Here is a 22998-nt window from a genome sequence, read left to right as displayed (position 1 = left end):
AAAACCTGTCTGAATCCTTTCTTCCCTCTCTCCCTCTCCCCGTATTCTCTCTGTATTCTTCCTCCAATTCGCTCACTTGAAATAAGCCTGCAAATCGCTACCACCGAATAAGGACAACTGTAATCGGCGGCACACAAATAAGGACAATTGCTCTATATTCTCCAAACGCTGCCTCATTCTTAAGGGTCTGTTTATGTCTTTGAAAGTCGATAGTGCCTTTACAAACCGGAATACACTTACCCAGAATCTACTTCAAAATCGGCAAAGGTATGCAGATCCTCCAAACACTTGATTTTCCTGTTGTCGAATTTCTGGTTTGATCATGAATATAATTTTTGCGCTGCTATGTAGTAATTAAATCAAGCGTTAGTACATATATGACAAACCAATAAGCCTTAAGCCCAAAATTACGGCACACTCTAATTTTTGCATTTTTAAGATTGTGACGTACTACTCTTCGTCGTCTTCTTCCTTATTTTTTACCTGACCAACGGGAAAAAAGATTACTGTTGCATTCACATACGTTTATTCATTGCCATTTTCCATGGATATACTTTTCTGCGCTATGTAGCAAGTAACTTACACATTAGTACATATTTGCCCAAACATTAAGCCTTCGTGCCCAAACGTATAGTAATTTTTACACTTCATAAACAGCCATTATCTTGAAATCAATTTGACAGTTCATCGTATTTGTGTTGTTAAAAACTGAGCTTAAGGATAAGAATCACTTCAAGTCAATTTAGAATTATTTCATCACTTGCCTTCAATGTGATTCTTTGCTTATGGAGAATCTGTAGCTAGAGCAAGGGCTCTTACCTCTGTTTCGAGATACTAAAAATTACCAAGGAACTAAAGAAAGAAACGAAGGGTGATATGAAGAGAGTGGAGATCGTTATGCAACATGATGAAAATTTGGTTTTAGTTTGATGATAATTTGCCATTAATGGATCAGTGTTTTCTTAAATACTTTTTCCTATTTCAGGACTCCTTCACTGTTAATGGATGATATATTGCCAGCTTATTGCATGAAATTGACTTTCCAGAAGTGAAATTGGATGGAATTAGGAAGCTAGATGAAGATTTGAGTCATGTATGGAGATGGAAATGATTTCTTGGAATATAATTGTTATGGCCATGGAGAAATAATAAATGTGGAAGTAGCTTTTTTATTTCAGGTGAGTGATCGATTAAAGTTTCCTTTCACATTGTACAATATCGATGCGAAAATCTGATAATAGATTTGTGTTTTGTCAGTGATATGTTGAAGATATATATATATATATATACACGATTTCAGTATTTATGAAATTTTCAGTTCAGTTTATCTGTTTATGACAAATTAGTATGTGTTTCTTTGTGATTTGTCTATTATATGTTCATGATATATGATAGAATATATATGAATTTTCAGTTCAATTTTACTCATTATTGGCATTGTAAGTTATGTTGCTTTCATTCTTAGATCAAAGCGGCATGATTTATGTCTTATATCTTCGTATAAGTTGATGAGCTTGGATTCAATAGATTTGTTTAGAACCTTTATTTTTGTTCATGCAATATTGTTTTACACCTTTGTTTTAATAATGGATCTGTTAATTACTAACGACCAATTTTATGAATTTTCGGCTGAATGTAATGCAGTTTGAGTCACAAAACTGTCAATCAAGTATGCATTGAAGAGTACGTCCATCACTTTTTTGGGTACTTGCAGGCATTTTTGAGTAAGTCACAATTCATGTTTTCTGTATCGTGATTGTGCTGATTTATTCAGTTTCTTAGGCACCAGGGGTAAAGAGAAGGTTCGCATAAACATTGTGGTCATTGGCCATGTTGAATTGTCGACTCTTGGAAGTTGACCGCTATGGTTCACTTGATCTTCAAGCTTGGTGGTATTAAAGCGTGTCATCGAGAGGTTTGACAAAGAATTTGGGTGCTTGACAAGCTCAAGGCTGGGTGGGAATGTGGTAATACCATTGACAGTGCCTTGTGAAAGTTTGAGACCACCAAGTAGTACTGCACTGTGATTGCTACTCTTAGACACAAGGACTTTATCAAGAAAATGATTTCTGATATCCTTATTCAAAAAAAATAATAATATGATTTCTGATATCCAGAGAGTTAAATTGTTTCTAAATATAGTTATATTGATGGTGTTGGTTGTATAGTAAATGAAGAGTTTCTCTTTTGAACACTGTCTTTGATGACTTTGAAAGAAGCAACTGAAATAAACAAAATTGATTGAGTAATTCCATTTTCACCCGAAATCCTGAATTACAAATTAAGTGGATTGGGTAAGCGTTCTTTAATATTCCAGACAACGTCCTCTAGATCAGTTTCCCTCTCATAAGCTACTCTGATTATGACAAGCTTATATGTGATGCAAACCACAAGTGATTGTGGTATTGTGAATGTGAATATACCAACACATGAGCATCAATACGTGGTGCTTTTGGTGGTGAAAATGCTGCAGTTGGTGGCCATGAGGCAGGAAGTGATTTTCAGAAGCAATATCTGAAGGGCTCAACTTGCTAACTACACGAGCCTTTTCCTTTAACACCATTTGTGTGTTATATTTTGGGAAGCATGACATTTAATTTCTTGAGTTGCTCTCAGCAATTTAAATTAGTAGCATGTCTTAGTTATCCTAGATATCAATATCTAACGAATCAGATTAGCAAAAAGGTTGTTTTAGGGAGGAATAAAGTTTATCTTTTTCCTTATGACACCGGAGCATCAGAATGTGTTTAATTGCCAACAGCTACCACATAGGCTTTAGATGATGCTCCATTAGAGGTTTCATTCCTTGAACATGGACATGTGTGTTTATCTTCTCGGGTTATCCTTCAATTCTAGCATATTATTTTTCTTGATGACGCAGCCATTTGAAATTATTAAAATAGAAATTTCAATATTTATCATTGATGCTAACGGAAAACTCAAGATTTTCGCCCATGAGTTTTAATTGTTCCCTGTGAAACTTTTGTATATGATAAAGTTATTCACAATTTCTTTGCGTGTGTATGGAATCTCATTAAGATCTGTGAATACATTGATATTTTTTATTTGGTTCTCCATTTGATTTTTTGAATAATAAGGAGTTTCTTTTCATAAATATCTAGGATGTCTTTTGGTTCTAAGCATGGTGTGAAAAGTTCTTTTATATCTTCTTGGATAAAAGGACGTGATTCATATGTGAACGATTGCTAAATCGAGGTGTGTGAGCAGTGGCCTATGTCCGGCTTTTATGTTGTCACTATTTTGTTTACGGAACAATTTCAGAAGATATCACGAGTACTTTAATTATTGAAATTAGAACGTTTGAAATGTACCCAAATAGAGGATAATTGATTGAAGTGTTGGTTTAGAATGATTGAAGTAAATTTGAAATCTAATTAATTTACCTGAAATAGTCGAGGTGCATGCGTGCAAGCTAGCCTGAACACCCCAATCTCAAAAAAAAAAATAAAAAAAAAATGCAACATTATCAATAAAATGGTATGTATAAAATGTTCAAAAGAGGATATCTTCTGAAGTAAATTCTAAAGTTGATGCTTTATACTTTTTAGGATTTCGATTTATCCATGCTTATACAGTTCAAATTTATTGAATTTTTAGGAAAAAGAAATTGGGCTTCATAAGTACGTTAATAGCAGTTTAATAATGGATCTGTTAATTACTAATGACCAATTTTCTGAATTTTCGGTTGAATGTAATGCAGTTTGAGTCACAAAACTGTCAATTAAGTATGCATTGAAGGGTACCTCCATCACTTTGTTGGGTACTTGCAGGCATTTTTGAGTAAGTCACAATTCATGTTTTCTGTATCGTGATTGTGGTGATTTATTCAGTTTCTTAGGCACCATGGTAAAGAGAAGGTTCACATAAACATTGTGGTAATTGACCATGTTGAATTGTCGACTCTTGGAAGTCGACCGCTATGGTTCACTTGATCTACAAGCTTGATGGTACTGACAAGCGTGTCATCGACAGATTTGAGAAAGAACTTGGGTGCTTGACAAGCTCAAGGCTGGGTGGGAATGTGGTAATACCATTGACACTGCCTTGTGAAAGTTTGAGACCACCAAGTATTACTGCACCGTGATTGCTGCCCTTAGACACATGGACTTTTTCAAGAATTTGATTTCTGGTATGCAGAGGCATATCATGGTTTTAAAGATAAGTGTACTATTACGAAGATTCGGGTTCATAGTTTATATTTGACGAGTTCAATCTTGAGGTTCTTAGCATGAATTTATTACACTTTTGAAATTATTTGTTCAAAGTCTTTTGTTATATAATGTTGTTATTTTTCATATATGTATTTATGCTCCGTATAAAAAATATTCGGATTAGTTGAATCCATGGACTATATGCTATCCTTTGGCCGCTGCTAATTTTAATATTGATATTCAATTTAATTATACAAAATTTAATGACGATAACTTAAGGAGAATAGGGATTTCAATGTGTCAGACTTGGGGACTTCGAAAGAAAAAAACCAAAGAAAATGTACTTAATTCAAACGCAATAAGGGGCACAAGACATGTCCATCTCTCATGGTGAACCCAACCTCCAACCTTTACTGGACTTTCTGGACCATGTCGTAGAAGAGCAAGGAAAGCATTATAGTAGGCGTTTGCTGCTATTTGAGGTTGGAGTAAAGGTCGACGAATATTTGGAGGAGACGTTAGTGTCACCAAAGTCTTAGAAGAGGAGTATTAGCATAACTTTCCATACAGCCAGAACTATGACAATACACCAGGCTTAAAGGTGGAGAAGTTGTCCTTGCCGCCAGGCTTGATAAATCTTTGATGTCCACCTTGCCGCCAACCTTGATAAATCTTTGATGTCCAGGTGTCTTTAATCATTGACATAAAGTATAGTGTACGCCATGAAATTGAATATTCAATACTTATTGTGTACACAAAAATAAAGAAAAAGCGATGCAAGGAACAAATGTTACAATCACAAAGCACGTGTTAGAAGATAAAATTGATCGGTAACTACGACATTTGCATTCATTCATTATAACTTCTTGAGATATGTAACAATGTCGGATCTTCTCATTTATATTAAAAATTATTGTTCTAAATATCTTTACTTAAAACAGAAACATCCTTTAAGTTATTTTTCATATTTGTATATTAACAAAGGATCATTCGAAACCATAATGAGGTCATTCACGACCGCGCTAAGCGCTGGTAAATTACCTAGTTAATGATAAAGTAAAAATAATCATAGCGCTCACAACTTGTCCAACTCTTATCAAATGTTTATTTTTATTCTTATTTTTCTGATAATTGGATGAGTTGGGGGTACTATGATTATCAAACAAAACTAATGCAATTCTTTTTCTTTATTATAGTTATAATATATAGCATATCGAATCATTTTTTAGAAGTATATTTTGACAAACTTTCTCATCAATTTGGATTATATATTTAGAGCAAATCTGATTTTACATAAGTTGTGGCATAAAATTGGCTAAGCTAATAAATGTATGGGGTTCTTGACCCGTCCCGTCTGAACTTAATTATATGAATTGAACATGTCATATTTTTAGAGACTAATTTTATCACCCCTAGTTGTCAAGAAATTACTGGTTTAACATCACAAAAGTTATTGCAAATAGAAAGTTTGGAAGAAACTTAGAAAAAGGAAAACTTTAACTTGTTTCATTGCCCCTAAAGGTGAATCTTTGAATGTTTATTAATTTCGACCTATCTTATTCATGTGATGTTTGAAGAAGATATGTAACGTTTTCTATACTGGTTCGGAAGCCATCTTGTAATTGGATTTGGTGTAATTATTAGGTAATAATTACCGGGCTAGTAATTATACGGATAATAATTAAAAGGACATGTTTCTTGTCATCGTAGCGTAATTACAGTGTAATTACTAACGTGATATTTGGTTGCACAAATATAATTACGCAATTAGATCTTTTAAACTTTAGAAATAAAAGTTATTTATCAAAAACTAAACATCCATGTTTGACAAATATATGTTTATATAAGAAATATTAGTTAATTTTATCTATCACCAAGTATTCAAGATACATATATATATTTTTAAAATAGAGCGTTAAATAATTATAAATTTGTAACTAATATTGTCAAAAAAATTGATATAAATATATTTCAAATAAATTATACTTCTATTTAATCAATTAATAAAAATTCTAACTAAGCACACATTTTGCAAGAACATCATGGACTACATGTTTGACAAAAAAAAATAAAAAATTATGGCCATAATTTCATAACATCATTCAATCTTTAATAAAAAATAATCTATCAATTTTAGATCATTCAATATAAGCTAAGTTTGCCCATAATCTCATTCAACAACGAAATTCAACTCTTTTTTTTTTTTTTTTCCATCCGGTGTCCGGTACCCGCATTGGGGCCCGACTAAAGCCGGATTCTTGCCGGGTAGTCCCACATTGGGGGGCAAAGCACTCCCTAACAATGGTAAGAAGGCTGATATAGTTAAGGATAAATAAAGGCCGCCCATAACGAAATTCAACTATAATGACATGACTCGTTATAATTCATGTTTGTGGATAACTCATTCTTTCTAAGATTAGGAGTATATATATTTTTTTAAATAGAATAATAACATAGTTAAGTGAAATGAAAAAAGATGAAGAAAAATAGATAAAAGAGGAGCAAAATGTGAGAAATGTAGATTCGTAGAAGCACATGAAGTAACGTTTGAAACTCCTCAAAAAAAAAAAAAAAAGTTTGAGAAATGAAAAATAAATAATGTAAGAAGAATGATATCTAATAAATAAAATAATAATTAAAAATGTAAAAATAAAAAATAAATTAACAATAATTAAAAATAATAACTTCAATCACTACGTCAAAAGGAAACCCATATTTCAAAATCTTGTAGCAGTATGACAAAATTAATATAATTTGAATTTGTAATTTACAAGGGAAGAAAGAAAAAGGAAACACCAATCTGAATCAGCTTTTTACCAAGTTTAGTCCGATCAAACAATGGTTGATTTACACTATACCGGTAACTTTCCTAATTTCCTTGCAAAACTAAACTTTTAAAAAATCTAACCGTTCATAAATAAAGTTTCTTCTCATTTACAAACACTGAAATCTTAAAAAAAAGTATTAAGCAACTAAGATCTTACAATAGATTTTCTTCTCCAGAAATCAAAGATTTCACAATCTTTTTATTGCAGAAATAATAAACACAAAAGATTGTTAATATCTTATTATGACTTCCAGGCGTTGTTCTGCTTGCAAGCAATTGAGAAGAAGATGTCCTTCAGATTGTATATTTTTGCCATATTTTCCTCCAAATAATCCTCAAAGATTTTCTTTTGTTCACAGAATCTATGGTGCTAGTAATGTCGGAAAGATGCTACAGGTAAAACACTATATTCCCACAACACACTTATATATTACTCGTTATTCAGTCTATAATTGTAGTACATTAATGTGCTCCTTCATACATATTATGAAAAGTTATGTACTTCTTTCTCACCTTCTTGTGTCCACGTACAGAGTCCAATATCTACACTCACTTTGTTAATTGGGTTCGAAGAACATATATATGTATGCGTATAAAACAAATTTATGAAAAAAATTAGATTATACACTCAAGTATTAAGTAAGTACCGTTATTTTTTTAATTCTGAACCTCTTCTCCGGTCATGATCTTTCTTCGTGTCTTAGTCCATTCTCCAGTTATGTATTCATTCCTTTTATTTCATTAGTAACATTCACAGATGACTATTGTCATTTTCCAGTTATCTTCTCCTCTAGTTCCAATTAAGTTAAAGAATATTAGATGTAATTTTCAAGAAATTAACGACATGTTAATTTTCCTCATGTTGATTGATTTTGTTTATCTTTTTTTTTTTTTTTTTTTTTTTTTTTTTTTTGTGAAATATCAGCAAGTCGAAGAGCAACAACGAGCTGATGTAGCGGATTCCTTGTACTACGAAGCTTATTATCGGATTAAGAGTCCGGTTTATGGGTGTATTGGAATTATCAGCATTTTACATCAAGAAATCTACCATTTAGAATGTGAATTAGCTAAAGTACAAGCTGAAATTAGCCTTGTCAAAGCTGATCAGGCACAAACAGAAGCACAATTAGCACAAGGACAACAAGGGCAACAAGTTGAAATTTCACCAAGAATAATATCTGCAAACTCGTTGGATGATCATAATGGGGTTTATTCAGCATTATCATCATCATCTTTTGATCTTTCTAGTACTCCTTGGTTTTACTAGAACTGCTTTAAGGACTTCTATAGTTACCTTACCTTGAGAATTTCATGTTTTTTGTTCGATTAATTTTATTGTTGGATCAGTATTTTCACACAGTAACTAATTGGTACAAGAATAAACCAAAGAAAAGCTTCAGTATATCAAAATCAATTTGAGGTTGTCTAAATGACCATGTCATGCTCTTTTATTTGAGTAATTCTATTGTTGAGTCGGTATTTTAATAGAATATTAAATGTTTTTGAGATTCTCCGAAAAAAAAAAAAAAAACCCTTCAATTCATAAATTAAAAATCAATGCACAATTTCGAGGATCAAATTAAAACCAGTCTTAATTAGTGGCTTTTATATAATGTGGATTTATTTAAAGATATTAAACAAGCAAACAACCTCATATGGCTTCTAATTAATGTTCTATATATTGCTTTTAGTAAACAGCATAGTGTTCTTAAATGTTGTTCGTTGAAAAAGAAACTAAACTTTAGAAGCAAGTCAAAGCATTGATTCCTGCCAAAAGAAAAGAAAAACGCAGAAAATTTTACATTTGAATCATTCTCTTCTATTTAGCGGAAAAGAGAAAAAATTAATGAGTTACTGTATGAACAAAAATCACAAACTAAAAAAGGGGGAAAAGATGAATGGGCAATTTGCAGGATTGTCCTTCGCTGGGGGTGGTCTTTAATTTTTACCCCTCAAATTGGTGGTCTTTAACTTTTGCACTTAAGGCCAAAATTCTGCTAGGCAAAATTTGCATATTCTGCCTTAAGGCCCAAATTCTGCCTTGCATGATCAGATTTGTAAAATTCTGGCTTGCGATTTTTTTTTTTGTTTTACTGAGTTGGGATTCGACCCCACAACCTCGGGGTATTATCCGAAGGGCAAAACTGAAAACCACCAATTTGAAGGACAAAAATTAAAGACCACCCCAAATGAAGGACATTCCGCTCAAAAAACAGAAGATGAATGACTGGAAAATGACACTGAAGATGCAGAAACTGTGCAACACTATTGAAGCCCAATATACCATTGAGGCCCAATATGCATCCATGAGCCTCCTTTTTTTTTTTGGCGTGGATTGCCCTTCATTTGGAGTGGTCTTTAATTTTTGCACCGAAATCGTGGTCTTTAACCCCCGCCCCTCGCCTAACACCGAGGTTGTGGGTTCGAACCCCCCGGTAAAAAAAAAAAAAAAAAAAAAAAATTCGCAAGGCAGAATTTTGCAAATCTGCCCATGCAAATTCTACCTATTTGGGCCTTAAGGCAGAATTTGCATGGGCAGAAATTCTGCCTGTGCCATGTAAATTCTGCCTGAAGGGCAAAATTTAAAGACCACCATTTTGAGGGGTAAAAATTAAAGACCACTCCCAGCGAAGGGTAATCCTGCAAATTGCCCTGAGCCTCCTTGACCGCGGCCTAGTCCATGAAGTTAGCAAGAAATTGCACAATTTGTTCTTCAAACGAGCTGGTCTTTAATTTTTACCCTTCAAAATCGAACTTATGCCTAGCAGGGGAATAAGTTTGCCTAAGTTTTTTAAGAGCGCGGGACATAACTTGTGGGATATTATGATGCAAAAATATAAACTTATGTCCCGCGAAAAAGTAGTTTGTCGTAAGGGACAAAAATTAAAGACCAATACAAACTAGGGACGAAAGAGCAAATGAACCCGAAGCCAGCTCGTCGATATGCCCGGACAGATTATGTAATTTGTTTGGGCAAAGTGCGCATACCCGCTTTTGGGCCTGCCATTTAATTTTGTGAAAATTTCATAAATGACTAACTTGGAAGCCTTATTTTTTGCTTTTTAGCTACATTTACCTATTTACATCACGTAGCAAACATATAGCAAAACTCAACACTTGTTACTTATTGTATTCGCGTCGCTGTATTCATGAATACAGTCATTAAAATTTTTGAATTTTGTATTCAATTTAAATGTATTCAAACTGTTCGTATTCATTTTAGCTACTTTTACATTGTATCACTTTATTATATTTAATCGGTTATATACAAAACACAGAATTTTGCACTAAAAAAGTTAACGAATACTCAAAAACTGAATACAAAGAAATAAAATTCACTATTCATTTGTATACACTTCAATGTATTCATTTGTATACAAGAAATAAAATTAACGAATACACTCAAATACATAATACAAGAAATAAAATACACCCAAAACACTGAATTGTATAGTAAAAAACTAATGAATACACTGAATTGTATGCTAAAAAAAATTAATGAATACACTAAAAAAGAAACACGATTAAGTGTATTTTGTATTTTTCGATGAAATTCCGATCAGATCTGACTGTTTCCGGTCAAATTCGCCGAATCATATTTCCATCCAATACGACCGCCATCATCCGTCATCTTCATCAACATCACAGTTCTCTTTCTTCTCAACATCACCGTTCTCTTTTCTTCTCAACATCACAGCCGTCATCGTCATCAACTCACAGTTCTTTTCTTCTCAGCATCACTTTATTCATTATAGCTAGCAAAATCTCTTCCTTCTTCCATTTTTCTTTCTCAACAACAAAGTATAATCCAAAAACCCAAAAATAGTTTTTAAAAAAAAAAAAAAAAAAAAACACCAGAGAAGTACGGAGAAGACGGCTGCTCCGGTTCACCGGAGCTAGAGCTCCTCGCCGGAGCAGTGGGGGGGAGAGTGGAGAGAGAGATGGGAGGGTTGGGTTGGAAGAGAATAACGTGATGATGGGTATTCTACTTTAAATATATATGTAGCTATTAATTGTATTTATCATATTACTTTTAGCTATGGGATGTAATTATTTTAAACTATAGCTACTAAATATAAATATGTAGTAGAACTAGTTATGCCATGTAGTTATTCCTTTAATTTTTACCGAAGTAAATAAAATTGTTCTTTGAATTTCAACAAACGATTCAACACTAAAATCTACTCTAAATAAGCTCAAATTTAAAACATAAGTTTCGTATATCATAAAGAGCAAACCTTAATCATCATTTTGTCAAAAAGAATACTAAATCTAACAAATCCATTTGCAATAATGGTGATTTGTCATTGTTTTCAAGACCCATTTGACAAACTCACTTTTTATATTTGAAATTTCTTGAATTCATTATATCTAAATTGCTATAGATTTGGTAAATACTATTGTACAACAACTAAGAAGAAGAAGAAGAAGAAGAAGAAGAAAAACAAAACACTTTTGTCTGAAGTTACCTAATACTGGATATTCGTGCAACTATAACACAAGACAGGTATTAGTTAAACGGGTCGACGAAATAGAACGCTCCATGAATTTTTACTAATATGTTGTACATGTTGTATTTTATTATTTTCTGGATGTAAATTTATGGGATATTGGGTGATGTGCATAATATAAAGTTACACCTATCTTAACATTGTAACTTTATATTACTTGCTCCAACTAATACTTAAATATTATTAATCTTTACTATTAGAAATTTCAATGAAAACAATCTTTGATAGTCAAATATTATTATTGTTATTATTTTTTAAAAATAATAATTTGTACTCAATAACCAAACACAAGAAGATTTTTTTTGTTTTTGTTTTTGTTTTTGAAAATGCTCTCCGTCATACCAAACACACTTTAAATTTTATTGGCTTAAGTAATTCTTCCCATATATAAAAATCAAAAAAGGAAAAAAATGTTAATAGATGGTTGGAACTTGGAAAATTTAAGTAACATGGATCAGCATATAAAGTTGCGGAAAGTATTCAATGTGTGATGTTTTATAAGGAAAAACGGCCTTCAACGGATTTTCATGACATCATATGAATATCATTTTAAATTTGTGACATCAGGGTGGTAACTTGATAGACGTTTTTTCTTTTTGGAATCATCAACTATAACCAACAAGTGAAATATTATCCTACTACTAGTATATATGGTTTGCTGATTATATATAAAGCTACATGCCAAGATTTTTGTTGTGCTATGGTTCGTTTCCTAGTACCTGCCGGCTGCCTCATCCTTTTCTTTCCTTTTTATCCAACTCAATTTGAACTAATTAATTTTTTGTCCCAATTTATATGCTATATTGCAGTAGTAATTTCTAGTCTGTTTAAAAAATATATTACTATATTTTATTATTCAAAAATAATTTAACTTTTAAATTTTCTTAATTTCTTTTTTATGAGATGATTTATAGTCACATAAATGTCTATGACTTTTTTTTAGACGACAAGTTTCAAAAGCTTTCCGTGCCTTCTTAAACTTGTGTAAGTCACACACCAACACATAATTTGAGACAAATAGAGTACTTATTTTTAATTAAAAAATGCTTATTTTTCACACTAAAAAAGTCTTATTTTGGATAACATTGGAAAACTAAATAAAAGTATTATTGCATCATGCATGTGCTGGGATGTTTATACTTTTGCTATATATGGTATGAATAAAATTACACAGACTAGACTTTAAACTTCTGACTTGAATCTGTATTTTGGATATGTATTTATACTTTGAACAACTATGTGCCTATACTAGCAGTCATCAAACTAACATAACAGAAATATGAAAAAATCTACTTCGAATAACAAATGTATTGAACAACAACAATAACAACGATTCAGTCCTAAACAAGTTGAAATCAAGTGTGTTGAAATGTAAGCAAAATACATTCAGAAAGTCAATCAACCGTACATGAGCTAACTTCTGCTAATGCGGAAATTCCAATTTTGGCTATAAGAGTACTCCAGAATATAAACTTGGACGGTCAAAATCAGACACCTTAAAAACAAATTGTCCATGATGACCTCATCAACCAAAACGATGATGTCCAATTCCTAATGGATGATGTCCAACACCTAATGGATGATGTCCATGAACAAACTTAGGGATATTAACTAAATTAGCCAAAGTTGTCATGGCATGAGATTGGCCTGAAATTAGTCCTGTAGTTGAAGGATTTTGAGCTAAGATAATTGAATAGCCATCATCAAAGTCCTCCATGCCTTGTGCCACTAACTGCCATATTAAGCTTCCTCCCATGGTCCCTCCCGCTTTTGCAAAATTGTACACATTTCTGTAAACAAAGCTCATGTATGTGTCTCTTGCATTTTGGTTGTATCCTGGATCTTTGCTTGACTTTCCAAATTCAGCAAGCACTAATGGTTTCTTTAATATTGTTCTTGAATCTTGCCAATGACTTGTCATCCACTTTTGCATGAATGCTGCTTGAGCATCATCACTTTGTCCAGACAACCTGTTGACCGAAAAAATTATCCGTTATATGATGAGTTTAAGTTATGTACACTGAAAATATATATGTCGTTTACTCCATATGATAAAATTGACGCATAATAATAACGTAATGAAAAAATAAAACGCCATGTGAATGTAACCTAAATTCTTATCCTATAGTCTAATAACAATCATACGTAAATTCACTTTTCAACCAAACGTTGTGCAATGCGTGTGTATTCTTTTCTATTTTGGCTTTAGGGAAGTTAACTAGTCCGGATTTGAGGTTTAAAATAGATGTTTATTAAATTTACCATTGGTCAGTGTATGCATGTATAGTAGCAAAATCAATCTCCTTAACAAGATGGCTACTGATGAAATCTGTTCCAACTTGGTAACCAGGATTAAATTGCTTCTTTTCAGGCATTGAATCGCCATAAAATCCTTCCATTCCTATCTCCAACAAGTGCCTTTTGTCTAGTGATTTCACAAAACTTGCCATCTCTTGAACCCATCCCTGTGAAAAATCACAACACAAAGTCAGCCAAAAAACCATGTGAGACATTATAATAAAGAAGATATATAACAGATGATAGATATTGTTACACACATTAACTGTTTTTCCAGAATAATCAGCATTGCAACGAGGCTCATTCATAAGTTCCCATGCCATGATTGTATTGTCATCCCTGTATGCTATTCCAGTCATGGTATTGACCCTTGTCACTATTTTCTGTAGCACAATTATTAAAAAAAAATATCAATAAGTTCCATATATAATACTAATAAATATACCACATTTTTATACAACCATGTGGCATCTAATTTTTTCCTACCGTAACATGGTTCTTGTAATAATCTTTAAGAACTGGATGAGAATAAAAATCATCTTCATTGTTAATACTCTGAATTCCTGCATTTCTTGCCCATTGAGCATATTGATCTCTCCCTCCAAAATCTTTGTAGTTATTAACAAAGCTCAATATTAAGCGTATCCCATACTTTCTTGCTTCTGAGATCACAAAATCCAATCCCTATATCATCAAGAATAGATGCGAGTTAAAGGCCATTATATAAATAAAGTATCACATAGTAAAGAAAACAATAAACTTATTATAATTAGCCTTTAATTCTGGAAACATAATTAAGTAAATAAAAATATCTTATGAGCTAGTCACACATTTTAACATGATATCAGAGCAGATAGAGGTTTTGTTAGGGATAGTTACGAGGCAGGCAGGGCAGGGCAGTTTCAAATCTATCGTCACTCATAATTAAAAAGAATTTCTATATGCTTATAACCAAAAACAGAACAAAAAAAAAAAAAAAAAAAACAGATTCACACGTGAAAGACATGTCGAGACACAAATAACTAGATAAATAAAACATGTGTTTTTTTTTTTTAACAGTTGAAATTTTAATGAGTTGATCACACACTTCAACTTAACAAAGTAACGACCTGAAAAACACGCTCATCGTAGACACCAGGAGATATTTGCAACGCTGTATCTCCACCATCGCTAAAAGCCCAAGTCCTGCATACAGAAAGGCCAGCAGCAGAGGCCTCCTGGAAAACCTCAGAGACTTTGTACCTATCATTTGGCTCAGCAGCAACATGCATCAGCCAATAAGAGTTGAAACCATTGAAGAGAAATGGAGATCCATCGAGTACAAAATGAGGACCTTTTGTTCTAACAAATCCTACTTTATTATTTTTATGTCCTAGATTCCTAGCTTCTGTCACTATAGCTAGAAGGCAGAGCAATGCAAAGAATGAGCTAATTGCTCTAGTAAAATAAGCCATTAGTTAATTTGTTAGAACAATGTATAGTGGGAAAAGGAAGATTTGAGTAGCCAAGAGATGTTTGTAGGACTATTTATAGTTATTTAGAGCTTGCTAAAAATAGAAAAAATGAAGTTGAAGTAATTAGGAGGATTTTCAGGATGGAAATCCAATAGTTGGTTTTACTAAATTTGGCAAAAACGAATTTCTGTATCTTTGGTTTGAAGATTTTGTGGAAAGCTGACAGAAGGTGAAAGTTCAGTTGATGGAAAAAGAGAAGAAAAAAAATTAAAGAATAAAGGGAAAACAGACAAGGTGCTAAAATGTGGGTGATGTTTTACAAAAGTGCTTCTCCATGTGCCTAGTTTTAAAATTTGATAAGTTCATGGGAAATTGAATATGACATAGAAGGTTGAAGTGTTTGAAATGAATGAATCTCTCCATTTGTCCTGCATGATTTGAAGACAAGAAATACTGAAATGATCAGCTCATAATTTGGAGAGTTTTAGGGGGGCATGCATGTGAAGTTGGGATCCCGGCGTAGAAGCGGAGTAAGAGTTTTTACTAAGAGAATTCAAAAATCAATACCACATAAAAAGTAAACACGCGTGAGGGAATTCAACATCTAACCAAATATTCATAAAAGAAAATAAATTTTATACACGTGTGAGGGAATCCAACATCTACCAAATATTCATATACAATTGGATGAACCCCTGCGCCACCTTCTAGCGCCGCCCTTGCAGGAGCAAATCCAGTGCTTCGTCACTGAGTTCATCTGGATCAAGTACAATTAGATCACTCTGTGAGAACCTCGTTTACTCCAATTTTTTTGTGGCTTTTATAGTGATTGACAATTATACGCCTATAACAATATTTGGCATGTAAATCTTATTTGGCTATTACATACAAAAATATTTTTTTTTTAAAAAGTAATATTTTACATTTTTAATGTTAGAAAAGATAAGAATATTATTTAAATTTCGCAAATTAAAAATTAAAGAAAGCTAATACAATATTAATAAATCACTTTGATCCTTACAAGATGGAAAAGTTTTGTACAAATGGAATACAAATATGTGCAGATCTTTCAATGCAAAAATCTTTAATTACAGAAGTATGTATTGACATTACATTCTTTGTTAAAAGTGGTGTATTAAGGATTCAAAATAACAACAACAACATACCCAGTGTAATCCCCACAAATGAGGTCTGGATAGGGTAGAATGTACGCAAACCTTACTCCTACTTCGTAGATGTATTAAGGATTCAACATATCTCGTCAAAATACTATTCTTGTTATTAATTATCTTAGAGATTATATTTTCATATGTGGCTTTACGACAATAAACCAGTACTAACTTTTATTAATTATGAAAATACATGACTCGCAATGGAAGTGGGATCGTAAAATTAATTAATACTATTTGAGTAAGACTATTAACAGAGGTAATTTTATAAAAAGTGTACTATTATATTGATGAATGTTGCTCTTATAGTGAAAAGCTTGTTATAGAGAACTAAAATATAACATAAAAAATCGGTTATAAGGAAAACTTGGTTGTAATTATAGTGAAATGATGTTTAGTGAGTGGTTGTTATAGAGAAGTTTGATTGTATTTTTCAAAATTATAGATTGAAAACCCATAAAATTTTTAATACATATTACTCCCTCCGTCCTAATTTAATATCTTCCTTTCAAAAGTACAACAAGCTCATTACTAATAAAAAAGTATTTAGGGCTCGTTTACCAGTAATTGGAATTGGGTGTAATTGGATGTAATTTGCCTCCGTTTTGTTTGACAGTTAGGTGGGAATTGGGTGTAATTGAGAGGGTGTAATTACACTCTCCAATTCTCCGGGGGGCCATGGGTGTAAAAATTTGCTTTTTAGTTTATTTCTTTTTAATTTTATTTTAATTTCATTTCTTTTTTAATTTATTTTTTATTTTGATTATTTAATTTCTTTTTTATTTATTTTATTTTAATTTCTTTTCTTTTCTAATTTATTTTTTATTTCTATTATTTAATTTCTTTTTATTTTTACTTCTTAATTATTTTTATTTTTTAAAATATATTTTTCTTTTTATAGTATTTATATTTCATTTCCTTTCTTTCATTCTCAACCTTTACTTCTTGTGGTTCCATGTAATTGCTCGTATTTTTTTCTTCGGGGCTTTTTTTATTTTATTCATTTAGCATAATCGTGTGAATATTCTAATATTTAAAATTACATCTCTTAATATTAGAAATAATGAGTCATTAACAAACTTGGCATATAATGAGTGAAGTTATTAAAATAGAATTTTGTTGTAAATGAGGTTATAGAGTTGTATTTTCCTTTTCTTTTGAATTATAAGAGTATTTACTTATGTTACGTTGAAACTTACTTATGTAACGTTGGAATTTGACATAAGACACTTTTGATTTTGAATTTAGGTTATATTTTCGATTTTAAAAATATTTGCTTTAGTACTATTGACTTGTTATTTCACATTGCTTGTTGTTTATTTTTCACTTACAGTTGATAGAATTATTAACATTTGAATAATGTTATGGCATTATATTTATAAATATTTTTTTTTTTGTCAAACATCCAATCTCATGATGTTCTCACAAAAAATGTATGCTTTTAAGTTTTATAATCAATTAAAATATTATTAATTTGAAATTATATATCAATTATTTTTTACAATATTAGTTACAAATATATGATTATTAATTAACTTATTTTCAAGAAACAATGTATTATTAAATAAATAATTTAATATCATTTATATGCACATATTTTTTAAATATTAATTTTAAATTTTTTATAATTAAAAATTTTATTTTTAAATTAAACTAACGTGTAATTACATATACGCTTGTAATTAACCGTAATGTGACAAACAAATCGTGGTAATTTCGTGTAATTACTAGGCCGTGTAATTACTAGGGTAGTAATTACACCAATTCCAATTACCAGTGGCTTTCCAAACATCTTAGTGTTTAAGAAAGGGATAATATATTACCCCCCGAACTTTTTTTTTTCAAGGTCCTATTATCACTCTGAACTTTTTTAAAATGGAATAGTCACCACCTTGAAACTAGATATCTAATCTCTTATGCGAGAGTGACATACACTCTCCTTGCCACATGTATATTTATTTGTTTTCTATTTTTTTTAATTCTTTTTGGTAACATGACAATTTTTTTAAATTTTGAAAAACTGAATTTTCTTTAAAAAAATGAAAAATGGATATTTAAAAAAAATTTGATTTTTTTTTTAAAAATGAAAACATGATTTTAAAAAAAAATTAAATATGGAAAAAATGGGTTTTTTTTAAAAAAAATGTTTTAAAAAATCTAGTTTTTCATGATTTCATTTTTTTAGGACACTTTTATTTTTCAAGTAAAATCTGCAAAAAGTGTTTTTTCTTGTCAAAATGTGAAAAAACTGAATTTTTATAAAAATTTGGAAAAACTAATTATTATTTTTAAAATAAATCTGGAAAACTAGCTTTTTTCATATATAGAAAAAAAAATCAGTTTTCCATATTTAAAAAAAAAAATCAGTTTAGAAAATTTTTTTAAGCTTTAATGATAATTAATTAGGTGTAAATAAATGTGAAGTACCCAATTAAAAATGACACATGTAAGATTTTATGGTTCTCACTCTCCCAAAGAGAGTGAAATTTAGTCTCCTTGCCACGTCAGTGCTTAGGGTGATAATTATCCTGTTTTAAAAAAGTTCAAGGGGTAATAAAACCCTAAGGTGTGTCATAACAACTTTAGCCAAAGTTCAAGGAATAGTATTGCCTTATTCCTTTAAGAAACATAAAAGTCGACCCCATCAAGTCAAAATATCGTGGATGTGCATTTAGTTGGTAAGAAAAACAGGAAGGGCATGATCTAAGGAAATTGATACTTGATAGAAGTGGTGAATAGTTGAGAAACAGAAGAAGTGGATATCCTAACAGCATACTCCATAAAATATGCATGAGAGAAGCAACATAAAAGAAATATGACTGCTCAAACCTATGAAAATGGCTTATGCATGCATTCCATGTGGCTAACTTGCTCTAGTGGCATCAGCTTCTACGTATGTTGTAGTAATAAATAATGTTGTTCGGTTATATGAACTTCCAGTTGTAAATAACAACTTGTTTAACGTACGAATATGCATGCACAAAAATACCAGCGTATTTCATGATAGAGTCAGGAATTTCACTAAAACAATTTAAAATATAAAGAAGTAACCATGCAAATTAAAGAAGCCAAGGGATTCAATATTTACTCCTCCTATATATACATAAAAAATAATTTAACCTTTTATATACAGTGTAATTTTTCGACAAGTCCCTTCCGTCCTTCCAGTACCCTAGCTCCACCCATGAGCATATATACCATCAAATATAGTCAATTTTAAGTCCTCCGCGGCCCACATCAACACAAACAGGGTGAATTTAGGATTTGAACTTTATTGATTCGAGTCTAAATTCTGCCGCATCTCATTAATTTATCGGGTATATGGAAATCTATTATTTATACTTATTGAGTGGATTTTTTAATATAGATGAACTTATTTCTTCTTCGTTACATCCGCCCCTGAACAAAAAGAATCGGGCGTAAAAGAAAGGAAAAAACCCATTACTCCGCCACTATAAAAAATGGATAATTTGCGGCGGTTGAAAGTTGCAATTCGCGGGGTTTTTAGCCTCCGCTAATTGCTTGAGGAGGCTAAAACTCCCACAAATTGCAACTTTCAACCTCCACAAGTTACCCATTTTTTTGTAGTGCGCATTTCAAAAACAAAATCGATCTTAAGTAACAACACACACTTTCTATCCAAATTTAGGATTCTAGTTAAAATTTGCATAATCAATTAAGGATCAAGATTGTTTCCTAATCTATTGTAAAGTAATGCAAGTGTAGACTTTTTTTTATTTTTTTAAAGTAGGGGGACATAAAACCTTACCTCCTCACATATTATACGAATATCAGGTGATCCGAATACTGTTGACTTTAGGAGATTCCAAGACTTAGAGTTTGCTGATCTATGACCATTCTTGAATGAAAGACTATCTAGAGTGAATTTAAATACAACACTAAACAATGTCTCAGAAGTGCATTTCATATTAGCTAAAATAGTACTAGTAATTTGGGAAATCAGGTTCCCTTCAACTGATTTACAGTCCCAGGTAGCAGCTTTCTTGGCTTGTATCATCATCTGGTTCATGTCCTTCGACTGTGGTTTGAGTTTTTCGATAGCCTAATCCAATGCAAGTGTAGACTGAAGAGTCAATTGTTCGCTTCAAAGAGATATCACCTTGAGGGCCACCAATTATCACCTAATGACATATATCGTCCCACATGCATGTAGCTATTGGCTAATCCCTTAAGTTTGAGGGAAGCTGCTTCAAGAAAATATAAGATCAGCTTATTACTCATTCAATTCTGTTGAAATCAGAGAAGCTGGGAGACAAAAACTTGAGATAACGAAAACTTCATTAATAAACGCATCAATATAGAAATTTTCCGGTTAACTTGTCATATAATAATTCCCTAGCTATCTATACACGGCTTTGAGCGTTTGTCCTCAGTGGTGGCTGAAGGGCAAGGCTGCCAAAGCAATGGCTTTAGGCCTCCAAAATTTTCGGGGCCCCATTTTCACTAATAAATGAACTTTGACCAATATTTTAAAATGTATTTTTTTACCAAATTGATATGAAAAAATTTGTAACTTATAATAGTACTTTTATGTAGTTTTCAAATATATAAATTTTAATTTTAAAATATTAAGTTAATCTAATCTAATTTAGATTCAAAGTTTAGTCAAATTGATCCTCGAAAGGCGAAAGTATTACATAAATTGGGAAGGAGGGAACAATATTTAAAAGTAAAAAGGTATAATTGTAACTAAAAAGGAGAAGAAAAACTATTATATTTGTTACTAATGTTGATTGCACCGGTTACAAAAATAGACTTCATAATAAAAATATATAAGATTTTTTTTTTTTTTTTTAAAGAAAAGTTAGGGTCTTATATGAAGATTTGTCTTTAGGACCGAGGACGTTGAGCCGGCCCTGTTTGTCCTTCTTCATTTTTCCAGGATGATTAATGTCACACACACTCTCTCTCTCTCTGACCAAAATTGATGTTCACCAATGTTGCTTTTGCACCGTGAAGATATGAAGCCATCTATAGTATCATATAGGAGTGTCAAACAAGCGGGTTGGACTTAATTTGGATGGGTCAAAATCAGGGCCGGCTTAAAGTTTTCGGTGGCCTAAAGCCAAATCTTAACGAGAGGCCCTAATTTTTCTTTTTAAAAAAACTTCTAATATATTTTTATTGTGAAGTCTATTTTTTCTAACGGGTGCAATCAACATTAGTAACAAATTATAAGTTTTTCATCCCTTTTTTTATTTAAAATTATACCTTTTACTTTTAAATACTAGTCCTCCGTCCCAAATTATGTGACACTTTTCGCTTTTCGAGAGTCAATTTGACTCAAATTTGAAGTTATATTGGATTAGATTAACTAAATATTTTAAGATTAAAATTTATATATTTGAAAACTACATAAAAAGTAGGATAAGTTACAACTTTTCTCATATCGATTTGGTGAAATGATACATTTGAAAATGTTGGTTAAAAATCATGCAATTTGAATCTCGGAAAGCGAAAAATATCGCATACATTAGAACAGAGGGAGTAATTATTTAAAAAAAGAAAAAAATTCATGAACCTATTATTAGCGAAACAATTGCTTTTGGCTGCCCTTCAGCTGGCACTGGTCAAAATGGTTGATCAGTTAGATATTGACCCGACCAAAAGTTACTTAGGCTGAAATGAGTTGGGCTAAAATAGGCTAAAGAATGGGTCATAACCCAACCTGCCCAACTCTTACTAAGTTTAAGTTTTAATCTCTTTGTTTGTTCTTTTATAATTTTGTAAGTAGTACCTAATAAACTATTTATTTATTTATTATGGCTATATAGATAACATATCAAATAAAAACTGTTTCTTTGAAAATATTGTAACATGATTTCTCGTGGGTCAACTTGGGCTACATATCAGCCCAATTTTGATGGCCTGAAATGATTTGGGCTGAACTAATAAATGGACGGGTCAATGACAAACCCAAACTTGGAGGAGTTATGTTTTCATGGACTAATTTTGCCATCTAGTAGCATAGAAGGAGACATGCATGTTAGATTGTCCACATTGTGGAATGGATTGTTGTCAATTTATATGGTTTTAGACAATCACACGTCATTACCTAGTTTTGGGATTGAATTAATCGTGATTAATGTCCATTTTCGCGAAACAAGATCTGAAATTTGAAATTATAATATAGGCATATATGTAAATTGCATGCAGAAAAGAAGAAAATCCAATAGCTCAAGTTTTCTTTTCACTCTTAATTTGGTGAGAAAATAGGCTAAGATTTCGTACGTCATTGGTAGTTAGAAAATGGAAGTAGAATGGCGAATTGGCAGACAACTTTGCAGAAAGTCTGGTGTTTTATTTGAAATCATACCGATCATCTGATAATGATGAATAACCGCAAAGGCGAAGGATCATTTATTGTTCCAGCTGACATCTTAATTAGCACAAATGAAGTATTATACTTGAGAATGTATTTGAGTGAAGCAAGTCTGGCGATAACTATATTTCATAGAGGGCAAGTTATATATTTGAGTGGTCAGTCAAAAATAATTACAGTTGTTAGCTAAATGTATATAACTTATTCGTTAATTAGGTAGAATT

The 22998-nt window shown here is 31.6% G+C and overlaps 2 protein-coding genes across 2 annotated transcripts; one reads left to right on the top strand and one right to left on the bottom strand.

Annotated features, from left to right (window-relative positions):
• The first annotated feature begins 3940 nt into the window (after positions 1 to 3940).
• Positions 3941 to 8266, top strand: LOC132053908 (LOB domain-containing protein 24-like). Its single transcript, XM_059446000.1, has 3 exons — positions 3941 to 4101; positions 7254 to 7395; positions 7925 to 8266. Exons 1-3 carry the CDS (start codon positions 3941 to 3943, stop codon positions 8264 to 8266), a joined length of 645 nt encoding a protein of 214 aa, XP_059301983.1.
• Positions 8267 to 12782: 4516 nt separating this feature from the next.
• LOC132054540 (mannan endo-1,4-beta-mannosidase 5-like) lies at positions 12783 to 15773 on the bottom strand. Its single transcript, XM_059446526.1, has 5 exons — positions 14918 to 15773; positions 14295 to 14492; positions 14069 to 14191; positions 13773 to 13975; positions 12783 to 13480 (listed from the first exon to the last, which is right to left on the bottom strand). Exons 1-5 carry the CDS (start codon positions 15260 to 15262, stop codon positions 13036 to 13038), a joined length of 1314 nt encoding a protein of 437 aa, XP_059302509.1. The 5' UTR covers positions 15263 to 15773; the 3' UTR covers positions 12783 to 13035.
• Positions 15774 to 22998: the final 7225 nt, after the last annotated feature.

Source organism: Lycium ferocissimum, chromosome 4, assembly GCF_029784015.1.
Source record: "Lycium ferocissimum isolate CSIRO_LF1 chromosome 4, AGI_CSIRO_Lferr_CH_V1, whole genome shotgun sequence".
Taxonomy (NCBI): Eukaryota; Viridiplantae; Streptophyta; class Magnoliopsida; order Solanales; family Solanaceae; genus Lycium; species Lycium ferocissimum.
Note: the sequence above shows the minus strand (reverse complement) of the source record. Positions and strands in the feature narration are given on the sequence as shown.

Bases quoted from the DNA above. Each gene is read 5' to 3' on its own strand.
- LOC132053908 (XM_059446000.1), top strand. From the start codon at position 3,941: ATGGTTCACTTGATCTACAAGCTTGATGGTACTGACAAGCGTGTCATC. The intron at 4,102-7,253 runs GTGATTGCTGCC...TATGACTTCCAG, and splicing joins CCACCAAGTATTACTGCACC to GCGTTGTTCTGCTTGCAAGC. The intron at 7,396-7,924 runs GTAAAACACTAT...GTGAAATATCAG, and splicing joins ATGTCGGAAAGATGCTACAG to CAAGTCGAAGAGCAACAACG.
- LOC132054540 (XM_059446526.1), bottom strand. From the start codon at position 15,262: ATGGCTTATTTTACTAGAGCAATTAGCTCATTCTTTGCATTGCTCTGC. The intron at 14,493-14,917 runs GTCGTTACTTTG...TTGATGATATAG, and splicing joins ACGATGAGCGTGTTTTTCAG to GGATTGGATTTTGTGATCTC. The intron at 14,192-14,294 runs GTAGGAAAAAAT...ATTGTGCTACAG, and splicing joins ATTACAAGAACCATGTTACG to AAAATAGTGACAAGGGTCAA.